Below are 27,351 nucleotides of genomic sequence, written 5' to 3'. Positions count from 1 at the left end.
ACGCTGCAGGATGAACATGATCCGGGACTCAAGACCAGAATCTCTCTGCTCCGTCACTGAGGACAGATCAGCTCAGATCAGTTCAGCTCAGTTCAGATCAGCTCAGTTCAGTTCAGCTCAGTTCAGTTCAGTTCAGTTCAGTTCAGTTCAGTTCAGCTGAGATCAGTTCAGTTCAGTTCAGCTCAGTTCAGTTCAGTTCAGCTCAGTTCAGTTCAGTTCAGTTCAGTTCAGTTCAGCTCAGTTCAGTTCAGTTCAGCTCAGCTCAGTTCAGCTCGTCCCACAGACAGAGGACGACACAGGAAGCGGAGACAGACGAGAGTTTGTCTGAATCTACTTGCTCATTTTTCTTGGTCACTTTGATTTGTGAACATCACCATTTGATTTTCTCTTGTATTAAAAGGCCTCGATCCGATGAGGTCCTGCTCCAACGGTGATGGAATGTAACAAAGTATATTTCCTTTGATTTGATTTCCGTGCTTGATTTTGTCAATGTTTTTCTTATTAGTTGAATTTAAAGCACTTTGTGCAGGTAGTAAAGATAATATGGTACTTGTACATTTATGTCTACTAAAGATCTAAATGAAGGTGAACCACATGCTTTGTGGTTCACTTTCATCGAAGTTTAATTTGATCAATAAATGCTTAAGAGATGAAACCAAGTTTTAACACTGGCTCCCTCATCTTTCCTCTCTCTCTCTCTCTCTCCCTCTCCCTCCCTCCTCCCTCCCTCTCTCTCTCTCTCCCACTCCATCACTCCTCTGTGATGGTGGGCATGTGAGGTGTGATGGGCGAGCTGGGCGTGCTCCGGGTATCAGGCCTGATGTTGACGCTGGAGATGGACCACACGTCACTCAGCTCTGCAGAGGGAGGCAGAGAGCAAACGCTTTAGACCTTATAGCTTCACCTGTCAAGGTGCATTGTGGGTAAAACAGGGGCCACAGTCAAAGTAACAGGAAACACTAGAGGAGTGAGGAGAAGAATCTAAATGAAACGATGAGATGAAAAAGATGCTGAATTTGCTTCATGCAGGGAAACGTGGTCTTACAGCTCCTTTAATCCAGAGCTCAGATAAAACCCTGTGACCTGGTGTCAACATCTGTCCTGAGGGACTCGAGCACATGTGTTCACACCTTTGTGTTAAATGTCTCCTGTGACAACTTGTGATCAGATCTCATTCCCCAGCTCTATGTGCATATGAACACTTGCATCACTCGTGTCTCCGTAGAGGAAATCTTGTTTAATTATACACATAATTAGGTTTTTACCTAGTGTGAGGTTCCAGATGTGTCTGATGTCATTGTGTTGGTGTGTATCAGTGTAACATCTGGGTGCGTTCACACCTGAGCTCAGAGCTGAACATGTGTGATCGCATGACTCAGGACAGATGTTAACACCAGGTCTGAATTAAGAGCTGAACTTTGTAAAGGGTTCATGAGAGTTTTCTGAAGGAAACAGAAACTTCAGGATTCACACTGGGTTCATACTGGGTTCATACTGGGTTCATACTGGGTCCATACTGGGTTCATACTGGGTTCACACTGGGTCCATACTGGGCTCATACTGGGCTCATACTGGGTTCATACTGGGTTCATACTGGGTTCACACTGGGCTCATACTGGGTTCATACTGGGTTCACACTGGGTCCATACTGGGCTCATACTGGGCTCATACTGGGTTCATACTGGGCTCCTGAGGGTCTGACATGCAGGGCGGACATGCAGGGGGTCAGGGGCTGAACACCAGGGGCAGGGAGACCAGGGCCCCGGCCGGAGGCTCCGAGTGGAGAGGGCTCCAGCGAACACAGATGACCTCAGAAGAGTCTGATACAAACAACACACAGACACACACAGACACACACAGCAGGAAATCATTGCATGCAAAGGCCAGAGTTCCTGACGTCATTATGGACAAGCATCAGATGCTATTGTGTTTCATTTACACACAATGACACAAAACAGACACACAAGCTCAACAAAGAGTGAAGAGGAGAAGCATATTCTCATACCCGTCCTGAACTTGCTGTACGGTCCGTTCTCTTGAGTCTGACGACTGCCGGACCAGAAGGCCAGGCCCCTCTCTCTCCACCTGGGACACACACAGACAGACAGACACACACACACACGCACACACACGCACACACACACATGCACACAGAGACAGACACGCACATCAGATCAGATCAGAGGAGCAGAGAATAACCAGGTGTGTTTCTGTGTTTTTCTAAAACATGAGAGGCTTTGTACCTGCTTTGATGTGTCGACGTGTGTGTTTGTGTGTGTGTGTGTGTGTATGTGTGTGTTTGTGTATAAAAGGGATAATAAAAGAGATGGTGTGTATCTGTGGAAGCTGAGGGTTCTGATCTGACTGTTTTCAGAGCCTCAGTTTAATAATTCCTGGATCTGAAACTAAATTGCATTGGTTCTTTCTCAGCTCAGGCCTCCACACATTGAACTTTCTAACAAACCAAGATGAAAACACAACTTCTTTTGTGTTTCTCATATAGATAAATATATAGATGTACTTTATTGATGGGACACAAAAATATTGGAACTGATATAAACGATGGCGGATACTACATAAAGTACAAGGTTAAAAAATAAATCAACTTTCATTCAATTTGCACCGGCGCATTGATCAGAAACACATTTGGTGAGGACAGAGACGTCTCAGATCAGATATTAATAATAAGAGAATGACTCAGACCCGCGTCACCAGCCGACACCAGACGTCACAATCAGCAGGGGGAGCTAATTATGAGAGTGTGTGTGTGTCTGTGTGTGTCTTTGTGTGTCTCTACGCACCAGTGGAATATGAAAGTGGCGATGATGAGGAAGGCAGACACAGCGTCAGTCAGAATCCACATCACACTGTATTCCTCAGGAGTCTGGACAGAAAAGAGATGTAATTTCATTAACTGAAACAAAAGCTTCTCACATTCTTTGGAGCAGACGAGATCATAAAGCACCTGAAGATTAAAAACTCCACAGACAGATTGAGGACGTTTATGTAACTAACGTGTCAGTGGCTGAATCTCAAAACACCCTCGAGATTCTCCTGCTTCTATCACAGATCCTGGAGCACGTGTGTGTGTTTCCACGGCTACACTCCGAGAGGGTTTCACTTTCAATCTCTGTTTTCACAATCAGCAAATAAAAACAACTCAACCCAGAGATGAGTGAAACTATTATCAAACTACTGTCCTCACCATGAGGAAGAGCGGCTTGTTGATGATGGACAGGACGCTCAGGGAGTTGGTGGTGACGGACCGAGCTCCGGCACACCAGGCCAGCGTGTAGAGCCACGGCTGACTGATCACGTACAGGTTGGTACTGATGTTCACCGACTGGTACTTACTGCAGAGGGAGAGAGAGAGAGAGAGAGAGGGCGTCATGTTCCCACCCGGCTCAAGAGATAAGAGGTGGCAAAGTAAATAGATTAACAGTTGTTTAGTTTGGGAATCGCTCCTAACTGTCCTCCGTGCGCTTCAACTGTAATATGTGATTAAGGTTTCTTTAGGAAGCTGGATCCGGGATGTGGGTGGTTTGTGTTTGGGGTAGTTTTATTTTATTTTATTCATTTATGTTATTTTATTTTATTTTATTTCCCTGTGATTTTATTACATACATATGTTATTGTTTTTGTATTAATGACCTATTGTATATTTGTGTTTGTTTATTTAATATTTTCATATATATATTTTTTTTCTATTTTATTATTTGACTTATTCCTAGTTATTATTTTTCCTTTATTGTTTACCTTTGTGTGTCTATATACATTGACAGGTATGAGTACATGTGAATATATATTTTGTTATTGATTACTGTAACATTGATCTGTACCTTGCTACATTTCTCAGTAAAATAAAAAGTTGATCACAAAAAAACAGTTGTTTACTTTGGTTTAGTGACAAGTAACAAACGCTTAACAGAAAAACAAGCACAAGAGGGCTCCTTCAAATAAGAAAACAAATAGAACAAAAAGAGGACTCTTAAAAAGTGCTACACAAACCTTAATGTAAACCCAAATGAAAGAGCAACACTCATTCAACAACAACACAACTCGTTCAAACAAAATACATAGGTTCTCTAACAAGAATATTGACTGTGAGTTGTGTTAAAAACTGTTTCCCTCTTCTCGCCTCTTTCTCTCCAGATCGCTGTGGCACAGTTTCTGTTTCTGGACGAGCAGCTCCCTCTCTTTTCTTTTCTTCTCCTCCTCAGATTTTCTTAGTCTCTGCTCCTCACCTCCTCTCATATGATCTCCTCCACTGAATAACTGTTGTTTCCTTCTCCTCTGTTTCTCTCCTGTCCTGAACCTCACTCTCACCTGTCCTCTAACTCCCTGTCCTCTCACTCCCTGTCCTCTCACTCCCTGTCCTCTCACTCCCTGTCCTCTCACTCCCTGTCCTCTCACTCCCTGTCCTCTCACTCCCTGTCCTCTCACTCCCTGTCCTCTCACTCCCTGTCCTCTCACTCCCTGTCCTCTCACTCCCTGTCCTCTCACTCCCTGTCCTCTCACTCCCTGTCCTCTCACTCCCTGTCCTCTCACTCCCTGTCCTCTCACTCCCTGTCCTCTCACTCCATGTCCTCTCACTCCCTGTCCTCTCACTCCCTGTCCTCTCACTCCCTGTCCTCTAACTCCCTGTCCTCTCACTCCCTGTCCTCTAACTCCCTGTCCTCTCACTCCCTGTCCTCTAACTCCCTGTCCTCTCACTCCCTGTCCTCTCACTCCCTGTCCTCTCACTCCCTGTCCTCTAACTCCCTGTCCTCTCACTCCCTGTCCTCTCACTCCCTGTCCTCTCACTCCCTGTCCTCTCACTCCCTGTCCTCTAACTCCCTGTCCTCTAACTCCCTGTCCTCTCACTCCCTGTCCTCTAACTCCCTGTCCTCTAACTCCCTGTCCTCTCACTCCCTGTCCTCTAACTCCCTGTCCTCTAACTTCCTGTCCTCTCACTCCCTGTCCTCTAACTCCCTGTCCTCCAACTCCCTGTCCTCTCACTCCCTGTCCTCTAACTCCCTGTCCTCTCACTCCCTGTCCTCTCACTCCCTGTCCTCTAACTCCCTGTCCTCTTACTCCCTGTCCTCTCACTCCCTGTCCTCTCACTCCCTGTCCTCTCACTTCCTGTCCTCTCACTCCCTGTCCTCTCACTTCCTGTCCTCTTACTCCCTGTCCTCTAACTCCCTGTCCTCTCACTCCCTGTCCTCTCACTCCCTGTCCTCTCACTTCCTGTCCTCTTACTCCCTGTCCTCTCACTCCCTGTCCTCTCACTCCCTGTCCTCTCACTCCCTGTCCTCTCACTCCCTGTCCTCTAACTCCCTGTCCTCTCACTCCCTGTCCTCTCACTCCCTGTCCTCTCACTCCCTGTCCTCTCACTCCCTGTCCTCTAACTCCCTGTCCTCTCACTCCCTGTCCTCTAACTCCCTGTCCTCTCACTCCCTGTCCTCTCACTCCCTGTCCTCTCACTCCCTGTCCTCTCACTCCCTGTCCTCTCACTCCCTGTCCTCTCACTCCCTGTCCTCTAACTCCCTGTCCTCTAACTCCCTGTCCTCTCACTCCCTGTCCTCTCACTCCCTGTCCTCTAACTCCCTGTCCTCTCACTCCCTGTCCTCTAACTCCCTGTCCTCTAACTCCCTGTCCTCTCACTCCCTGTCCTCTCACTCCCTGTCCTCTCACTCCCTGTCCTCTCACTCCCTGTCCTCTAACTCCCTGTCCTCTCACTCCCTGTCCTCTCACTCCCTGTCCTCTAACTCCCTGTCCTCTCACTCCCTGTCCTCTCACTCCCTGTCCTCTCACTCCCTGTCCTCTAACTCCCTGTCCTCTCACTCCCTGTCCTCTAACTCCCTGTCCTCTCACTCCCTGTCCTCTCACTTCCATGTCACTGAGGACGAGGCGGTCCTCTTCACTTTGAGTCACACAGCAGCACAAACCACAGAGACAGTTTGAATGTCACCTCCTCTCAGCTGGTGTAAACTGGGATGTTTCATGGTCACACTGACTTCTTGACTCGTCATCTGTCTAACTTCAGGGACAATTACTCTGTTTACTTTTTCCTTTAAATCCGGTATTTTATCAGGTTAATGTTGGAGTTTAAAATTGAAAACGAATTCAAATATCCACCTTTAAATGGACATTTTAATATGACTTTGATCCTAAATTATGACGTAATCTCCCCTCATGTCTTGTGTATGAATGTATGTAATGAATTGTGTTTGTGGCGTTTGTTGCAAGACAACACACTTTACAGAACAATGTTAAAATACATGTTTTCTCTAAATTTTGCAAATAGTCCAAGCTGAAATCGAATGTATTTGTGTGTGTGTGTGTGTGTGTGTGTGTGTGTGTGTGTGTGTACCTGATCTGTTGTTGAGACATGGTGCTGTAGTGCAGGTTCAGTCTGCTGATGTGTCCGTCTGTCAGTTCCTGGATAGAAGCTTTTTCTCCAGATGTTTGCTGCAGCTCTGGATCCAGAGTCTGAACCAAGTCCCTGTCCTCAGAAGGCAGCCACAGCACCTACACACACACACACACACACACACACACACACACACACACACACACACACACGCACGCACACACACACACACACACATTTTAATTATGTTGTCAGCACACGTGAACAATATGAAAACCAACAAACAAACAATTTCTTTAATACAATTCTATGTCTGTGGATTTAATATATTAAAATGTCAGCTCTGCTACCTGTGAGGAGTTGATGTGCGCCTGCACCACCTGCAGCGTGGTGTTGATGTATGAATCCCTGCAGGGATGTCCGTACGGTGGCCTACGCAGGTCAAACATTACCAGCCTGCCACTACGAGCTGCTACCCGCAGGAACTGGGCCAGGGAGGGAACAGACTGGTTCTGGGCCTGCGAGCGGTCCACCTCCGACAGGGACCAGGCCGTCCCAAAGGGATCCCTCTGCAAAGAGAACAAGCACAATCCACCAGGGTTCTTTCAAATTATTATATCAAAAAAATATAAAATGTTAACTGAATCAGACTGTCAGCATCAAGGCAAACATAGGCTACAGTAGGTTGGTCAGTTTGCAATACAGAGGAACCCATAATATCTCATAAGATAAAAGTTTTCTGGTTTTCAGGTCGTCAGGTTCCAGTTTCTCTTATTCTCTCCCTCAGATTGTGTTTGTTTGTGTTCGTCTCACCGATAAGAACCAGCGGCCGGCGTTCAGCTGCTGCAGCTCGGCCCAGGTGAACATGGAGGAGTCCAGGTGCGTTCGATTTGGGAAAACCTCAGCTACGTCAGTGGTTCTCCTCAGGGTGGAGTCGTGCATGAGGAAGGGGACACCGTCATAACTGCAGACGGAGATGGAAGTATTAGGAGAGAGAGGAAACTGGATGTAAAACAAGGAGTGATGTCATTTCTCTGAGAATATTTAAATAGTTCATATCTTTATACTTTGTACAACCTAAGCTAAAAGGTAATGTCAATTAATAAACTACAATAAAAAATGTATGTACTGAAATTAATATTTTTATTTTTTACATGTTTTCCTTAAACGTAGCGCATTAGACACACACACACACACACACACACACACACGCATAGCACGCACACCCAGTTTCCATCAGGGTCACAAGTAGTATGAGATTAGCTAATCTGCTAATGCTAATCCTTCTGTTTCCAACATGGTAACTCACCAGCCGTGAGCTGATGGGGGGGGGCTAACGGCTAACTGGATTAGCATGGCACTAATCACCTTAATGGTGAGGAAAGCACCCGAGCATCTGATCTGTATAATTAGCTGCGAGGAACAGACTCAGTTCACATTTAAGCAACATGTTGAACGCTGGTAATGATTTGACCTTTTCACTGGAAGCTAATCAGGACTTGACCCGACTGTGAATGTGCATTTTAATAATTTGATCCATTAGTCACGAATCAAGGGACGTTCACTGCTGCAGGCCGGATTCTAATAAGAGTTTCAACTCCGGGGTTTGATCCATGTTGCTTGAAGGTACAGGAAATATAACTCAAAGGCCCAACTGTCAATTTAAAATCAATTCAACTGCATTAAATTACACACACACATAAATATCAGCATGCCTGATTTTATTCATCAAGATCGATGAATCACTCACTGAGAAATCAACGAATCAAAAACACACACACGCACGCACGCACGCACACACACACGACCAGACACACACACACAGAGAGGAGTTGGTACCTGATGGTGACGTCGGTCTCCAGTCCTTCTCCTCCAGCTTCCACTGCCTTCTCAAACGACATCACAGTATTTTCTGGAGCGAGCTACACAAACAAGAAGAGGAAACACAATCCCAGTCTGATAAATAACAAAGCTCATGAATAACATGTACAGACAACGCACACACACGCTGATTAAATATGATCATAACCAACAGAAAAGATGTCCGACAGTGGAAACAGGAGTCAGAGTTCAGCTGAGTCTCACCATGGGAGCTCCTCTGTGTCCGATGAGTTTCGGAGCTGGTCCCAGTGTTCCTGCCTCTTTGATGCAGGGCGAGTACATTCCCAGAGGAACCAGGTACAGACAGAACAGCACAGACAGGTACAGACCCAGGACGGCCACCTGACGCCCTGAGGAAAACAACAACACAAAGACGCTGGTATTAAACTACACAAACTTTAAATACTCACAAAACTTTACGATGGAATCAAACAGAAGAAGCCTGAACAACTCAGTTGAGGTCCTGAAGCACAGATCCAGTGGAGGATTCGAGACAGTCTGGTTATTGAGGGGTTAGTATAAAGTTTAACAGCACAGTGTCTTTATTTATACCAGTTCAACACAGATATTTAGATTTTCTTATTCCAGTCACTAGTTTATCTACAACTCACCATCTAATCCCAAAACCAACAGATTGGAGCTTCTCTCTGACCCAAGAGTTACCGGACGGTCCGAGTGTCGATACCGGAACTTAATCGGTTTAATATACAGTAAATATTTCCTGATAGGATCAACATGGTGGTCTGGGGCTGGACTGGAGCCATATGGGGAACAGGCAGGACCACGACCGTCTGGTGACACAGCAAATCCACCGGACTTTTACAGTTGTATTTTCACCAGAATCACTGGTTTTGTCTCGTGATTTCTTTAGGAAGCTTGTGTTGTAAATAATAAGAAACTTCATGTCTGATCCGTGCAACAGTTATTGGAATAAATAAATAAATGTTCTCTTTGATTCAACAGGTCAACAGATTGAAAGCAAGAGAGATGTGCTTGGTTTGAAATATCTGCACCTGCTCTTTGTCCAAACTCTAACTGCTCAACTCAACACAGACCATAGACTGTGAAAGAAGATGGACGACGTGTCACCACTTCCTCCCACTGTCGGGAAATGAAAAGGCCCAGATTCAAATGCTGCCCTTGTGCACTGATGATGTTATTTGGAGTCAGAGTCTGTGCAGTGAAGATCTATAATCTGAGGGACATGGTTTTGGTGCTGGATGTCTTCTAGTTTCTGTTTCTATTTTGACCAATCACGTTTGAGCAGCCTTTGGTTGTCCGCAGGTTATCGTCCATGAGAGAAAAACAGATGGAACACATCAAGTGTCCCATCCACTAACATGGAGGAGGTGGGGTAATAAGCTCTACTCCCCTCACACATCTAAATACCAGAAAGTGCATCGATTAAATTAAAACTACAAAACTAAACATGCAGGCCAGAGTTTATCTTATTACAGAAGAACAGTTTTATTCCATCCTATGCTTCTCTCTCTCTCCCCTCCCCTGTCAGGAAAGACCCTCGACATGACTCAGCATTACCCACTGCATCACCATGGCAACCAGGGACAGTACCCATGGAGACCAAGGGAGAAGAAGAGAGATGCAGACACACAGAGGTCAAAGCCATTCAGTGGAGAGAACAGGGCCGACCGACACAAAGCCAAGAAAGACAGAGTGAGCAGAGGATGAGTGAAGAGAGAAAAACGAAAAGAGGTCAGAGTGATCCAGAGAGCAAAGAACGAGCAGAGTGATGAAGAGAGGAAGAGAGGAAGAGGAGACACGAAGCACCGCAGAGACGAAGACGAGGGTGAGAAACATCGATTTTCTGTTAAGAAGATGTGCAGAGGAGGTGCAGAGGGAGAGGGAGGAGGTGCAGAGGGAGGGTTCCCGGCAGGTGGAACAGCTCAGTGCTTTTACATCTGAAGCTTTGAGATCAGAAAACCTTCACTGTCTCCAAGAGATAAGAGAAGATAAGGACTTCAGCCCTTTTCTTTCCTCCACGAGGGAGCTCCCCATAGTTCTCTAGAACATCCAGGACATTAAGTTTCATGATGGACAGTTGGATCTGAACAAAGTTTGTGACATCAAACATAGAGGAAAAAGCTAAATAGGCAAAACTCTGCTAATGGAAATGGGATAAGAGTCATTCTTTGGTTTACCGACATTTCAAACTTGTTATTTTGTGTGTAAAAAAGGTAAAACTCATCAGCTCACTCACCTTTCTTGTTCATGCGGAAGAAGTGTAACGCTATCGGCCACGAGAGAATCGCCATTAGTGAGACGGCAGCCACGTGGAGGAAAGGTGCCGTCACCTGATTGGTTAGAAAGAGGAGAGAGAGGGGTTGGTTCAAATGAAATACAAAGTGGTGTGACTCTCTGCTGTGATTGGCTGGTTGGACGGGATCAGCTGACCTGCAGGGAGAGGAGCAGGGTCTTCCATTCTTTGCTCCAGAGGTCGGACAGGATGGCGGTGGCTGTGACGGTGAACGCCAACGTCACCACGATGCCCGTCTGAGGAGGAAGAGAGGATGGAGTCATAAGAAGGTGGAACACACACAAACAAGTGTGTTGATGTCTCAGTGTGTGTGTGTGTGTTTGTGTGTTCACCTTGTGGCTCCAGTGGAGGTAAAGCCTCTGACCCTCAGTGAGCAGACACACCGCCAACACCTGAACAAAGATGGATGTTCAAAACGTTGACAGGAAGATGCTTCACTTTCCTACAAGAAACTTTATTCACTCACTTCAGAATTTAACTAAGCATCATTAAATAAGTTCTAAGCACATCCAGGGATTTTAACCGCCAACCCTTGATATAAAATGACAAAACCTAACCTCTGTAACAAAGCTACAGCTTCTATAATCAGATTCTACTATTGATATGTTTTGTGTTTGCTTACCAGCAGCAGAGCGATGTATGTGAAGAGAGCAGCAGCAACAACCAGCAGCACCAGTGACCAGGGGAACCAGAAGCCCAGGGTCCCAAAGTTAAACCTGAGAGAGGAAAAGCAGGCGCCAGTTTAATACTGGGAATCTAATTAACATTCATGCATTGTTCACATGAGCAGTATACAATATGTGTGTGTGTGTGTGTGTGTGTGTGTGTTTGTGAGACTCACCAGTCAAAGTCGTTGTAGTCGTTCTGAGCTTCACTCCAGAAATAGAGGAACACAAAACTCAGGAAGAAGGTGAAGATCAGGAGGCCAAAACTGCCACACTCCACCTGTAACACACACAGACACACACATTTATGGTCACAATTAGAAGCAAAACAGCAACTTGCTGATTCTACACAACCTGACAGATACAGCAGGACTCAGTCATTTGACACAGTGCATATGGAAGCAGTATATTTTGGTATCAGCTGACAGAGGAAACACTGATATACTGAATGTGATCGATTTCCAGACAGAAGCAGTGGAGTCAGCAGAGAGAGGAAAACTGGTCAGGGAATCTACACTGTGCACGATCAGCCAACTCAACACACTCTGTAGTGTGTGTGTGTGTGTGTGTGTGTGTGTGTGTGTGTGTGTGTGTGTGTGTGTGTGTGTGTGTGTGTGTGTGTGTGTGTGTGTGTGTGTGTGTGTGTGTGTGTGTGTGTGTGTGTGTGTGTACCTTGCTGCAGCAGCACTCTCCTGGTTGCGCCCACACTCTTTGGTATCGTCTCCATTGGCAACCGTAGAGGCCGGCGAGACAGGAGACAAACGGCTGGTGTTCATACCTGATTACAGAATATTAGAAATCAGACAATTTAATAAACAGCAGCAACCGAAAAGCATTAAGAAATGTATCTGACTGAACAGAGACCAAAACCAAAACACAGAAAAAGGCTAAATATAGCTATTTAAACCATATATTACCAGAATTAACATGATGGAGAATTCAGTAATAGTCGGACCCTGAATTTCAGTTTTTCTGTGTAATTACTATACATTCATTTTGAAAAGTTCCCTTTTTTTAAATTCCTGTTTTGTGTGCCACACTGTCGTTTTGATATGTTTATGTCCTATCAGATCTAATAATAAAAATTACTTAAGTACAGTTTCAGTCCATTTTAAATTAAAGTCACTTACATAGGTGCTGTCTTCATATATAATATATATATATATATATAAAATTCTGATTGCCATAACTCATAGTGACAGCGACAGTTTCCATAGCAACTAACAACCTAAGAAAAGTGTAACTACCTTCAGTGACTCAAGGTGAAGGTGAATGTTTTACCTCTGCAGCAGCTGCCGCCGCACCACCTTTAGCTTCCCCAGCTTCAGACTGGTCACGGGCCTTCACCCAACCCACGGCCCGGCATCACCCAGAGAGAGGAGGAGAGAGAGAGAGAGAGAGAGAGAGGGGAGAGAGGGAGAGGTAGAGAGAGGAGCAGGACCAAGGGAAGACGGACAGAAGACAGGACTCTGGGGCTGCACCTACAGGGAGAGGAAAACGTTTCAATTAACGATGTAATTAAAAAATGTTTTTAGAATGTTTTCATAGGAAAATGAGAGTCAACAGTGTGTGTGTGTGTGTGTGTGTGTGTGTGTGTGTGTGTGTGTGTGTGTGAATGTGTGTGTGTGTGTTTGAATGTGTGTGTGTGTATGTAACTTGTAACTTGAAACCACAGAGGACCTGATTGGTTGGACAATAGAAGCTATCACATTATTTGACGTTTGATGTTTTCATGGAGTCCATTTATCACCTGAGCACCAACAACTGCAGAGAGGTTTAACAACAACAGATGTGTAACAGCTCCACTGATCCACTGAACCAGAAACCACAGAGCAACCAGTCACTGCATCAGGTCACCAGCCAACACTCACACAACAACACAACTTGGGTTACACATCATAACCACGTGTGTGTTTGTAATGTGTGTTACTGACAGGTCACAGATAAACACACAACACCATCATGTCCACTTGATCTCAGGTCAGAGCTGTAAAGCCTCTTTGTTTCTGATCTCCACTCATGCTGATGTGATGTGCTACAGATCCAGATGTGAGGATTAATGTCCGACCAACAACAACAGCAGCTTTTGACAGTGAGTTTAAAACAAAGAGGTCAGATTAACAGCTTCATGCACACGCTCCATTAAACACACTGGACTGGCCCGTGTGAACTGGTTTGATGCTAAGCTGCTCTGAACTCATACATCCTGTATACATACTGTATGAGCTTCAGAGCAGCAGATCATTTAGTGTTTTACAACACTGACGTTTTTTTAACTCAATAGTTTCTAAACCAACGCTCAGGATCCTCTGAGGGGTCGAGAGACCATGAGGTGTCAAATAATAAATAATATAATAATCAGAAAATTGTAGTATATGATATTCAAATCAAACTGAATCATATTCTAATCCAACCCAATATATTCGTTTCTTTGTTCATTTGACGACCAGGCCGATTCCACCATGCCAGTCGTCACACAGCTGCCATGGCAACCATGACATCAGATCTGTTCTCCCTGCTGGGAGCAGGATGAAGGGAGGTGGTGCAAAGAAGAAAGAAGAAAGAAGCAGATGGAGCGATGAGGGAAGGAGACTGGAGAAACTTGAGAGAGAAATTACCCGTCAGGCTTCATCAAAGCTGTTTGGTATTAAATCATAAAACCAGACGCTTCAGTTTAGAGCGAGCACACGAAAACATAACGTCTCTGAGAGAGACATAAAATACAGAATGAGGGAGATAAACAAAAACAGAAAATAAAAATGATGCGACAGATCAACATCAACAAGCTGCTTCTTCTGCATGTTCCAGAATCTAAAGAAATTAATTTTATTTCTGTGATGGATGAACAGCTGTGACCTGCCTGGGGCATTTCTGCTGTGGTAGAAGCTGATTCCTTTTCAAATACATTAAACCGTTCCTAGAAAAGCACTTTGTCGAGCTCATATCCCCACCACGACCCAAACTGACCCTGAATAACAAGCTACGGCCCTGGCAGGGACTCAGACCTGTGACAGGTGATGATGTGAAGAAGCAGTGGAACATATTAATAACCACTCTCTGAGCTCCTGAGGTGAAAGGAGGCTGCATTTTGAATATGAAGGGAGAGAAAGTTTCCAAACCCCTGACGTCCATGAAGTGGACACAGACAAATAGAGAACAAGGTGGAGAAATGCAGAATGATTCCTATTCTCTTTTTCCTCTGTCTACAAATCTATCCCTTCATTCTCTCTCTGTTTTCTCTATTTCAGCTTCATCTCTCTCAGCTAATTGTCTGAATCTCAGTTTGTCTTCCATCCATCAGTCTGTGTCCCTCCTGCTCTCTGAACTCCTTCTGGACAGTGGCAGCTCAACATGTTTGGACACTGGCTTGGAACTGATTTGTGGCAGATGTCAAACACAAGCCTGGAAACTGGTCAGATAATTTAAGTGCCTACTAATATCCAAACTTGAACAGGTATTAAATGTTGTAGATGTGGGATTTAAAGCTGATCTCAGTTGTTATGTATTGTCTTCTGAACGTCTGGTTGTGCTTTGGTCCTCGTTTTAGTCTTCTGGTGAAAACTGCAGCAGGTTCGAGGCGTCAGCAGGTTCAGCTGGATGTTACTGCTGCTGTCTGTGGGTGTGCTTTATGAGTCATGGTTCAAATCTTCAAAAACCTGATGTACAGCATCCCACGTCCAGATGGATCACCTTACTACATTTCAAAGATCACTTCTATAATCTTTACATAACGAAACTAAACTAAACTCTCCGAGAGCACACACCTCCACCAAGGACCAACAGTCGCCTCAAAGCAAATCAAAATGAACCAAATCGCTCACACTAATAACATCAGTCTCTAAATGTCTCCATGAATTATTCAGTTGAAAAACATCTTGTCCCACAATGTTACAAATAAAGTGAAAACAGTTCAACCTACACAAAATTCAATGGGAATCCGTTGAGTGATTTTTGCGTAATCCTGCAAACAAACAAATAAACACAGATAAAGACACGACCTCCTTGGTGGAGGTTATAAAGCAAAGTGCTGCATCGTACCTGCACTTGAGGAACCAAGTTTCAGTCTTCACTTCCTGTCTGCTGAAGTGCCCTTGAGCTCAGCTCCTGCACCGCTGCACGAGAACATCTAACCCCCATGGAGAGCAGGGCAACAAGAAAACCCTGCCGACATACATCAACAAAGAAGGAGTTTAAAGGAGAAAGCAAAGGGAAACATAATATGTCTTTTCTGAGATCCATAACTTTACCCAGAATTCACTGAGAAACATCAAGAAATCAACATGTCACCATCAAGGCTTGATCTCTGAACAGCTTTTCATGTCAGGATCAAAACACAACTATTCATCAAACTGGTGTAGAATCAGTGAACATGTTGTGAAGTCTCGTCTCACAGAACAGAGACACAAGAGGCAGCGGCTCGGTGAAGTGAGCAGTTGAGACTGAGTTGAGAGTCCCACACGGCTCTGACCCCAGTGAGGCTCACATCCACCAGCAGATGCCATATGGGCCTTTCCATGAGAGAATGTCCACAGAGAACATGAACTTCATAAACCTGAGATACATACACAACATTATTTCATCTGTGATGCAGAGGGATTAAAAAGAGTTGATATTCAGAACATTAACCGTCCACTGTACATTCCTCTCCCACGAGTATACAAACCCATTATTCGTTGCTCTTTCTGGAGCTAAATTGATTCGTCAGCTTCAGCAGAAAATCTATTTGCAGCTATTTGGATAGTTGATTAAATATATAAGAGATTACGTGCCACAGTTCAATTTGATTGGAGAAAACAAGTTGACTGTCCCAGTTTGCTCGAGCCTCGTTCTACTTTCCAAAAGCACAGATTGTTGAGAAAGTCTTAAGTCAACAAAGTCCGTCTTCCTCCTCCTCTGAGACCAAGGTCCTGACAATGTGGGTCGAACATGAAACATGAATTCATCATCGAGGGCTGCAGCACACAGATCTATCTAATCCACTGTATCTAGGTTGGTTAAAGACTTTTTATAGCAGTAAAAACTTACAGTGCTTCTAACTGCTTTTATGTAACATTGTGCCGAGTGAAAGTAAAGATCAACACGAGCTGCCTCTTCACACACGTCTGGAAGGGAAACGCTGCAGCTGATATACAACAGAGAGTCATGATGGAGAATAAAGAGTTGTTCAGCAGGAATGATCTGGATCCAACCAGGTGTGATATGAACACTGGACTGTACAGGTGGATCCGTGTAATCCCTGGAGCAGCAGGGCACAAAGACACACAAAGACACACACACACGCACGCACGATTTATTGCCACTTTAAGTAGTCGTTAAGAATTTGGAAATAATTCTGGAAGTGTTGTTTTATGAGATATTAAAAAATGATCCTACAAGTGCCAGATGATATTTATTATCAGCTCGTGACTTCAGAGACGTCCACTCAGCAGCTCAACAACTGCAATGCACCAACTCTGAGAACCACATGAATTACAAATCCATGATCAGTCCTTTTTTCAATATTTTATCAAAAAGAATTAACAAAGAAGTCCAAGGTGCCCCCGGGCTTCTAGGATGATTCTCCTCCAGCCCTGTGACACCATGAAGCACAGACTCTGAACACGACTTTCAGACCCTCCGAGGATCTGCAGCCGAGCCGTCGTTCATCTTCATCTCACGGAGCTGAGCAGAGAGAGGTTAGCAGTCTGTCATGTTTCACCCCCCCCGCTCGCCTCCATTACATCTGACAGGATCAGCGAGAGCATCGTATCCACGCCAAGAAGTAAATTAGAACTCCACAGGACTGTGAGAACGACGGGAGACTCCAGGGTCGTTCCCTCACAGCGCTCAGAGACGGCTGCAGAGCGAGACCAGTGAAACGCTCCTGTTCTTCTGATCCAGAGAGATGTTCTACAGTCCCTGACAAAAGTCTTGTCGCTTGGGTACAAGTTGACCTTAAGTGCTCCTCAAATATATTTGTAATCAATTTTTTTTTACAAGAAATGGCTAATTTCAATCCCAACAGCTTTTGAAATAATGTTTTGGATATGGATCTCACAGCACCACTACTTAATTCAGTGATGTTATTAAGTAAATTATTTGTTCAATTTTCACATTACTCTCTGTAGGCAACACAACTTTTGTCTTGCCAAAATCTGACCTTTCTGTGTTCATTAAATGATCAATCTTTCTTCGGTGAAGCAAATTTATTTTAGTATATTAAACATAATTTGGGAGGGTTATAGCTTTCGAATGAGCCATTTCTAAAACCAATGGATTAATTAAAAGTCAGGTTATAAGCTGTTGTTTCTACAAAATGGATAAGTGACAAGACTTTTGTCAGGGACTGTACTGCTCGGAGAGAAAATCCCCCGAGTCTCCTCTTATAGTAATCATGTTGAGATGTTTTCATCGTTGTTCGTGACTTGGGCACTGAACATTTATGACATCCACTGCACACACGTGGCCTGGTCTTCACTGAGTGACCAATTTATTAGGTACTTTCCCTTTTATAGTACATTGGCAGTGATCCCCACACGCTCTCTTGCTTATGTGCCTGCATCTGTGTGTTTTTATGACATCACATATTTCAAATGGGTTCACCTCAGTCTCAACCTCGCTGCAGTCGTCTCAGGACACGGAGGGAAAACAACAACTATGTGGAAACAACAAAAGGTAAAGGGAGCAAACAGGATTAACTTGGCAGCAGAAGAGGAGACACTTTGTGATCCAGGAGGAGCTTCTGCTCTCGTCCAGCAGCAGCTCGGGACTCACGCAGGACACCAGCAAGGAATTTACAGAGAGTCGTGACCTAGGCAGCCTCGGCTCGGCTGTGGTTTCAGGATGTGAATATGCATCTATTAAACTTGAATTATCCTCTTGGGGAAATGGATTTTATAAGATGTATGAATGTGAAGCAGGTCAGTGCTGAGACAGAAGTGTGGGAATGTAGAGAAGATTTTAAATATATTTAGTAAAGAGGAAAAATCTGGCATCTAATTGGAGCTGCAGTGGTTAAAAAGGCTTTGCACGTGAAATAACAAAAGCAGCTAGAAGAACAGGCAGCAGCTTGTTCTGAGCCGCTCAGCAGCAGATCCTGGATCTGAGTGTGACCGGACCCGGACTGACCCGTGGATCTGACCGAGGGCTGGTGATGATGAAAGAGGCAGAACATGAGCTGGAGGCTGCAGGGAAAATGTGAATTCATCTGTTTCTCAGTGTAAAATATGATGCAAGGAAACTGAGGAGAAAGGAAAAAATCACTGGAGGCAGGAGAGTTGAGTCGTCCCTGATACAGATACATGCACATGTTGTTTTTAGAAAGTCAGTTGAAAGAAACAATACAACAAAAAACAATACTGACGAATATTAACACAGTTATTATTATACTAAAACCAATGGTACATACAAAGAAACACAGAATACAGCAGTCACACAATGTAGACATGAACAAGCAGGTACACTGTGTGTGTGTGTGTGTGTGTGTGTGTGTGTGTGTGTGTGTGTGTGTTCAGGCCTCTGAGTAATAAAAGAGAGATAGTGTAGACAGATGGATGGAGAGAGGGTCAGAGCTCAGGGAGACAGAGCACATCAAACAATACGGCCTCTGTTTCCAGACCACTCAGCTCGGTGCTGTTCCCTCACTGCACAAACACATCACACCACCTGAACCAGGCCGGAGCTGACGAGCTTCTGTGTGGGAACAAAATGGTGTCTTCAAACTGTATGAAGTTTTGATGGAAACAAGGAAATATTTCAACCCAACAAGGTTTTGAAAAAGGATTGATGTCCAGAAAGACTCAAAACCAAACTATGTTCATCACGACCACAGTTTCAGTTTCCTGACCGAGATGAATCCCCACGAGCTGCCATCACATTGTGCTCAGCAGGCAGGAGTGAATAATGCAGAGTTGGCCCTGATCTCTCAGAAACACGCACTGAACACAATCCATGGTTTTACAGAATTATCCAACCTGAACATATGTCTCATAGATGAGCTGCAAAGTCACCAGCAGGACACTTGTTCACACTGACTACTTTTATATTCAATATTCTGACGACTGACCTTATTCTCAACTTCAATGTCCTTCACTGGAGTTCAACCCTCTGCCAAGGCCCAGCTGTCCCTTCCAATTCCATCAGGCTGCACCAGATTTCACAAACTCATAGATACCAGTCGTCTAAACATGCCGGATCTTTTCATCAAGATCCATGAATTATTCTCAGAAGAAATCTGTGAGAATGTCATAAATCCCTGGATCTGCCTCCTGACCCGTTCCACTTCCACCAGGCTTCAGCTGCCTGGAGGTTTTGGTGTAAACATGTTAACAAACCAGCAAACAGACGAGAGAACCTCTTTGGTTTAAAACCCAAATACATTTTCTATTGATTGTCTCGTCAATAATGAAGAGTCTGTCCTCATGTGACGTCTGCTTGTCTGAACACACGTGATGAAGGAGCATGTTTATCAGCAGTGATGTAAATGAGTCATGGCAGATTAATTAGAACCAAAGCAACATGTTAATTTATTTATTAAACGGCTCATTATATATTGTCACCATCACAAACACATCACAGCCTCGGTGAGAAGAGAAAACCTCCACATCAGAGGATGTGTTAATCACTTTTTACTGTTCAGTCTCCGTCAGCCGGTGGGAATATTCACCCGCAGTAATAAAACACATCTAATTAAGTATGTACATGAAGAATAACTGTAGAAACCAACATATGACTCAGAACCACAGTCACACTCACAAAGTAACGACTGAGCCGAGTCGTGAGCTTGTGAATGTGAAGTGTCCCAGAGGTGTTCAGAGTGGGAGGAGGAGATTTAATCCACTGACATGTTGGGAAGTAAAGAGACGTGAGGGACACAAAGCAAACTGAGGACAGTCGCTCTCTTCTCAGCTGTTTGTCCACGTCAGTCTCACGTCACTGCAGCGTTTCCCCAAAGACGTGAACATCCGAACTCTCCTCTAAGAGAGTGTGAGTGCAGGAAGCAGATAGAAAGCAAAGGAATAAGAAAGACATCGTCAGTCTCCTCAGAACAACACCAGCAGGAGGGAGGTGTTCAGCGTCCACAGGAACACGTCTCTGTGAAGAACAGAATTCCCCCTCCTCGGATTTCCCCTCGTCCAGTGATTCACACGCAGTCTCAGGTCACTGCTCTCCTTGTTCCCTTCACAGCTCGTTGTCCACGTTCATTATCATCATCTCACACCTGGCTGGGTTCAGAACTTCAGACTGCTCTGTTCAGTCTGAACAAAAGATCGGGTGTGAACGGTTCCTCGGACCACGATCCAGACCAGATAACTTTACCTCAGAAGAAAGAAAGTATGAACGACGAGGACGTTCGTTTTGCTGGTAGTAAAACCACAAGGATATTTTCATGGCAACCAAATGAACCACTTCCTTCAAGCCAGACACACGACCGTCTACAAACCAATCAGTGTCGAGTATACGGAGACGCAGCCCACGTAGGTGATGACGACAGGAAGTCTCATTCTACACAAAGTGATTTAGTCCCTGAATCGTTGACATTACAAAGCCCAGGACAGGTTAGCTTCATTTCTAAGTAAATGGAGACGTCCATCTTTGTTTACAGTCTATGAAAACACTGAGCAGCTCCATGCATCACTTTGTTAACTTCACGTCTGTAGGCAGATCCACCGAGAACTTTAAAACTGTGGAAGCAAACCTGAGAGGAGCTGACTTGACCTTCAAAGTTTCTACGAAGGCGATGAGAAGGAGACAGGAGTCAGATGGTCACTTTCCTCTGGGCTGTTCTGTTCTCTATGTGAACCAGGAAGCTCACACATTACTCTCTGATCCTCTCTAATACTTTCATCGCAGCATCTCTATGATGTGAGAACCTCTGTGAACATCTGTAGCTATGAACTGACCTCGACTGGGTGACACATCAGTGCCTCCTCTCTCACACCTGCCCACAGATCCCTGTCAGTGGGTTGATAAGTATTGATCTATGGTGTGATGACGAGGCAGCAGCACATGTGAGTCACTGGTCGGTCAAACTGCCGCAGGAAACACAATCACTCACTGGACGAAGCGTGAGAGGAAAACACGACAGTGACAGAAGAAGCATCAACACGTCACTTTGTGAGATTCTCCAAGAGGAGGAGTGAGATTCTCTCTGATCAGCTGAGACTCAAACCAACAGCTGAAGACACAACAAATACAAACAACACGCACTGACAGCAGTTGCTCTCTTGTTATGTTATATGTTTACATGTGTTTTAGTGTGTATTGTGTTGGAGTGTGTGTTCTGTAAAGTACAAGTGAAGCTGAAACTGAATTTAAAATGCATATATATTCATTCACTATAATTAATTCACGAGGCAAATAAACTCACAAGGAATCAGAGATTAGAACGAACATGTGTAACTTAGTTTCCAGAGTAAAATCACAAACAGCAGCAGCAGCTTCATGATCAGGACCAAAGAGTCTGGTGATGTGTTCAGTGTCTAAATGTGTCAAACATCAAATACATTCAATCTGTCAAACTGAAGAAGAACAAACCTGAAATCAACACAATGAGCTGTGTTGTGTTGTTTACATTCATTTAGCAATAATTCAACATTTCCTCCATTTTCATCTGTTACAACTGATCTGTACACTGAGAAAAGATATTTACATGTTCTTACCAGAGGACGTCACAGTGTCTGTTGCTCTGTCTGTTGCTCTGTCTGTTGCTCTGTCTGTTGCTCTGTTCCTCTGTCTGTTCCTCTGTTCCACTGTCTGTTGCTCTGTCTGTTCCTCTGTTGCTCTGTCTGTTGCTCTGTCTGTCCCTCTGTCTGTTCCTCTGTTCCTCTGTCTGTCCCTCTGTCTGTTGCTCTGTCTGTTCCTCTGTCTGTTGCTCTCTCTCTTCACACCTTCTCTCCTTCTTCTTCCTCCGTTAGTGTTCGCTGTGCGTTGCCGTGCACGCGCCTCGTCGTGCTGCAGTGGTCTCGTGCGTGCGCGCGAGTCGAGGACACGGGGACGCGCTGAGCCGCGTGCACGCGCATCCTGCGAGAGGACAAGCTGCAGCAGCAGGATGGAGCCACCTGTTGCTGACGTCACAAGGCCCCTCCCACCACTGAGAATAGTTGAAAACGACTTAATTCTTGTATTAATTTGATTTATCGTGTTAATCTGGAGGATTTGTGAAGCTGGGAGAACTGGTCCGGGGCCGGGGAACCTCCACCACAAACAGGGCTGACCTATTTATACTTATTATTAGTATATAAAATAATATATATAATATAATTAAGTTGTATTCTTAACTATTATCAGCAAAATTATCATGTCTTTTGTAAAAATGCCAAAAGTTCTCTGGCATGTAAATATTTGCTATTTTCCTGTATATTTCTACGAGAGTTTACAAAAAAATGTTTTTCAAGCAACGAGATGAGTTGATGCGAAGCTGCAGATCCAAGTTTCTCACGCTGGCTGATGTTAAAGTTGCATCTATTGATCAAACGTATTAGATGCAACAATTGCATAACGTGCTTTTTCGAGTTTAAATAATTGAATTCAGGAGGTAATTCGCAGGATGTGATTGAAACTCAACGCATCCTTTCACCGACCGGAGCCTGCAGGTCCTCATAGCGACCACTAGGCGGCCTCAGGCAGAGACAGCAGTGATTACTCGCATCGTTCAGCCTCATTAGAACCGGGCCCTGGTCCCCATGAGGTCCACTGGGCCTGACAACATCAGTGGTTATGAGGAAAAGGTCCTAAAGAGGTCACGAAAACAAGCATGCACACACACACAGATAAAGGCATATACACAAAGATGTATGCTTTTGTATTGACACACACACACACACACATACAAATATATCTATATATATCTACATACATAAACTCAGGATGTACACACAGTCACGTATACTCAGGTATTAACACACACATACACATATATCTTAACACACAGCCACTAGGGTCCTCTCTCTCTCTCCGCTTATGCAACTCCTACGCAGAGCGTTGTCATGGCAACCTACTGCACTTTTAATAGTGGTGCATTGAATCCGGTCAACAAGGCTTCGGTCTCCAGGGTAACGTGGCCATCGAAACACACACACACACACACACGCACACCTGTACTTTCTCTATCAGTCGAACAGGAACCCCTCTCCTCACCTGGATCTAATTCCACTGTTTACATAACAAACACACGTGCACGTTTCTGTGCACGTGTGTTTGTATTACAACCAGCTGTGGTCTGGTGCATTGTTGGATGCTAATAGATAATTAATCACATCGAACATCCTGCTCCTTTGTACATTCCTGTCTGTTAATTACTGAATGTCCCCGTTTGCAGATAGAACAGTTTCCTCTCACTAGTGGACCTCGGGCAGATTCAACTTCTTCCCATTAAAACACAAACACACACAACACTTAACACACACACAACACCTAACACTCTTCCTCACAGACGCCTGCTAGATGTGACGTCCTGTTGAAAAGGTTCATTCAAATAAATACAGCTATAAAACTCTTAAAGACAACGTTGGCTTTATTTAGAGGCAGTGGAAAGTGATTTTAAATATATATTTTGAATATATTCTGCTCATATTCAGGTTGATAGTTTTAAGTGTTAACACAGTAAAGGGTTCACCCGACCTACCTCAGACTGTCCATTGCTGCAGCTCCTCTCTTCGGCCTCTGAACATCACTGACAAACGTCACATGTTTCCTTTAGAAGCACGCTGGTCACAGTCTGTGCTCTCTGATTGGACTATTGCATCAAATATTCTCCATCCAAATTGAGATGATGCACACCCTTGTAGAACCAGGAACTGGCAGCACTCACCATTAAAACAGTGAAAGTGGATTTGAACACATCCTAAATGTGTTATAAATCATTTATAACTGTACACACAAGGAAACAGCTGAACTACAGAGCATCAAACTACTTTACTGACGTACTACAGTCAGTAAATAATCCTCTGTTCACTCACCTTCCTCAATCTTTTACGATTTTATCCCTTAGGATTAAATTGAAATGTCACATCAACACCAGTGATGAGACAAGTTTAATGTTAAAGGTCTGAAAGTGAAATGGAAACAAAGAGAAGAGAAGAACTCAACGAGCCGGTTCTGATCCTGAACCTGTGACGTCTCTGATGGTCCGATCGGGTCGGAGCTGGAAAAGTATCTAGTAATGATCAGAACATCAATTAAATCTTTATTATGTGAACACAAACTTTTAAATGTCCCGGCAGAGTACACATCTGTGTGTGTGTGTTGAATGACCCCCCCCCCCCTCTTTTTATTATTGCATGTATTACATAACAGCCTCCACTGCAGAGGAAGACCACTGCAGAGAACTACACACACACACACACACACACACACACAAATAAAGACACGCAGACAAGCTGACTCTGACACACATTATAGATTTTTCAGTCGGTAGCACTCGTCTGAAGCAGCGTCCCTGTTTTTTTTCCTAGATATTCTTCGCATTAGTTGTTTTCAGACATGAAATTATCCAGATGAGTTTTTCACTTATGTAGAAACATCTTCTGGTCTCAGTCTCAGCCGGTTTGTTGTGTCCTTGTCACGGATGCGTCACACTCACTCCTCCTCTCTGCCATGTCAGCAGAAACAGCCTCATTCCTCTGCGCTGACAGAGGAAGATACTGAACATGAGAGTGAGAGAAGCAGGTCATCAGATGCATGAGGGAGAAACACTGAATAAAGGAAGAAGGGAGACGTGAATACATGATGCAGAGAATCACAGACTCAGAGAGTTTCCACCAGGAACAAGAAACAGAGCAGAAACCCTGCACCAGTTTCTGCAGGATGATGAAGAGCGTGTGCAGCGTTCAGCTCAGTCTGTCACTCAGCAGCAGAGGATCCATGGGAACAGCTTGTGTTCACGCATTGAAGGAGACCTGATGTTTTTTCAGTATTATTATTTCTTTCCTCCAATGTTTTTTTATAGTGCACACGTCTGGAACACTCCCTAACAAAAGCAGGAGTCTCCCAGGTCCATCAAGTCATTATATCACAGTGGACACACAGAAAGCACTTAAACAGGGACAGCAGAGAGAGAGAGAGAGAGAGAGAGAGAGAGAGAGAGAGAGAGAGAGAGAGAGTGTGTGTGCACGTGAGGAGAGGGAGGAAAATGAATCTGACAGAAACCAACAGGAACATTTCACATCCTCTAAGTGAGGAGCTGCGGCTGAAGATTAAGGGTTTTAAAAGATAAAAGAAACCAGAAGATGAGAGGACAAAGGGATGAAGAGAAAAGGAGAGAGGACATGAAAATTGTGATAGTGGACCGACGGGAGGAATTACACTTAATATAACCTATACTGTGTCATATAACTAGTATCTATACATTCCACACTATCAAACTCAGGAGTGAAATGCTGCAGGTAACGACATTAACTATTCAACTGATTATTTGATTTATTGCAAATTACATAAAACTGAACTTGATAAATCCTTCCAGAAAACTCGTTCCCTGTTCGCCTGGAGACGGAGGAGAGCTTAAAGCTGCCAAACACTAATTAGCATTTTTAATTAGAGGGACAAAGAGAAACAAAGTCGATGGGATTTTATTTCACAAGCAGACGGATAGGGGGGGGGGGGCAGCCGTCACAGTCGGACGCTTTAAGCTCATTTCATTTCTGCCCCAGACTGAGGCAAAGAACAGTGGTTTATATAACTGACTTACAACACAGGCTTGAGTTTGGGGTTATAAACAAAAATCACATTATTTAACTCTGAGAATGAAGTTTTCAGTCTGTGGGGAAACTTCACCTCAACAACCTCTGCTCAGTGTCGAGGAACTCAACTTCCCATGATGCTTTGGGTGACTTCAACAGGAACTGTAATGTTGCCGTAGATGTTCGAGCTACAACTTGAGCCTGAATTTTATTCAGAGGTTATTAAATTCTGCCGAGTCTTTAAAATGTGTTTCTCATGTAACTGAGTCCAACATTAAATAAAGATGGATGACTGCGCCTCCTCCATGTAAGCAGATGGGACACACACACACACAGTACACACACACACACACACACACACAGTACACAGATTCAGTTTGTACAGTTTCCACAGCTTCCTCTCTGCAGCAGCTAGTTGATCAGGAAATTAATCTACAGACATAATGATAATTGAGTGTTTTCTGCTTTTATTGTTCTGCGTCACTGGAAAGTGAAAGTCTTTGAGCTCTGAATTGTCGGTTGCACAAACAATGACAAACACATATTTAGTATTTTTTGATAGTTCAGAAACTTAGGAGCAGATTAATAACCGATAATCAAAATAATCATTAGTTGGAGCCGTGAAGCGTTGACGACCGGTTGTATTGATGCCATTCCTGCACCACTGAAACAGTTTAAGGCCAGATACATAAACACTCAAATAAAAAACTATAAAAACCTAAGAACAGAAATGAAGGTGACAGGTCTGAGTCAGATATTTACATCACATGATTTTTTCTTTTCTATACCCGACGCTCGAGTGCCGAGCGAAGAACCTTTGACCTGTCAGTTAACAAGCAGTAGAAAAACTCAGTTTGAAAATAACATTGAAAATTAAAAAAAAGTGAGCTCGTTTTCTAACATTGATCGATTCAAAAAGTCCATGAAACAAAAAGTTGAAACAGTTTCAATTTTTTTTCACACATGAATTATACACCATCTGTTCAGAAGTTCCTCGAATCTGAACTAAAAAGTACCATCGCAGTATTTATTTGTCTCAATCTTCTGACAATAGGATGAAGATATGATCTTCTCCATTGTCCACAAGCATCCTTCATGTATCGACACTTCAAGTTACAGCATCATCACAACTCATTTATTTATTTCTCTATCTTTAACGTACCGTATTAAAAAAGCTTGACATGCACGTTCTCTCGCTCAGTCTCGACGGCGAGCTGCAGATGGAGCGAGTTTGGCAGAGAGGATTCTGGGTAGAGTAGTTCATTATGAAAATGAAGTATCTTTACGCGTGTGTGTCAGTTCCTCCATCTAACCTCCGCTGGTTGAGATAAGTTCAGTGATAGTTGTTTTCTTCAGTAAAAGAATTTCCAGTTTTTAATTCCACTCAATATAAAAGTAACTGTAAATTATTAAATTCATGCTAAAAAAAAGTATAAATGGAGCCAAACAAAATGTTTCAGGTTCGATGGATCGACTGAAGAAACACGACAGAGTCGAATCTTTGCCTCTTGTGTCCAAACT

General features: G+C 44.0%; 1 protein-coding gene across 1 annotated transcript; it reads right to left on the bottom strand.

Annotated features, from left to right (window-relative positions):
• Positions 1 to 750: 750 nt before the first annotated feature.
• Positions 751 to 23,791, bottom strand: gdpd4a (glycerophosphodiester phosphodiesterase domain containing 4a). Its single transcript, XM_061072622.1, has 19 exons — positions 23,778 to 23,791; positions 22,731 to 22,852; positions 12,615 to 12,654; positions 12,455 to 12,514; positions 11,846 to 11,951; positions 11,350 to 11,453; positions 11,131 to 11,224; positions 10,841 to 10,900; positions 10,646 to 10,744; positions 10,452 to 10,545; positions 8,438 to 8,583; positions 8,192 to 8,274; positions 7,166 to 7,316; positions 6,703 to 6,921; positions 6,353 to 6,510; positions 3,206 to 3,353; positions 2,802 to 2,884; positions 2,006 to 2,085; positions 751 to 857 (listed from the first exon to the last, which is right to left on the bottom strand). The coding sequence occupies exons 1-19, from the start codon at positions 23,789 to 23,791 to the stop codon at positions 751 to 753; spliced, it is 1,968 nt and encodes a 655-aa protein (XP_060928605.1).
• Between the last annotated feature and the right edge of the window lie 3,560 nt (positions 23,792 to 27,351).

This window comes from Limanda limanda, chromosome 6 (genome assembly GCF_963576545.1).
Source record: "Limanda limanda chromosome 6, fLimLim1.1, whole genome shotgun sequence".
NCBI lineage: Eukaryota > Metazoa > Chordata > Actinopteri > Pleuronectiformes > Pleuronectidae > Limanda > Limanda limanda.
This window is presented reverse-complemented; position numbering and strand designations above follow the sequence as displayed.

Excerpts from the sequence above, each read along its gene's own strand:
- gdpd4a (XM_061072622.1), bottom strand. Across the intron at positions 10,745-10,840 it reads ACCTCCACTGGAGCCACAAG|ACGGGCATCGTGGTGACGTT; the intron begins GTGAACACACAA and ends CTTCCTCCTCAG. Across the intron at positions 8,275-8,437 it reads GACACAGAGGAGCTCCCATG|CTCGCTCCAGAAAATACTGT; the intron begins GTGAGACTCAGC and ends TTGTTTGTGTAG.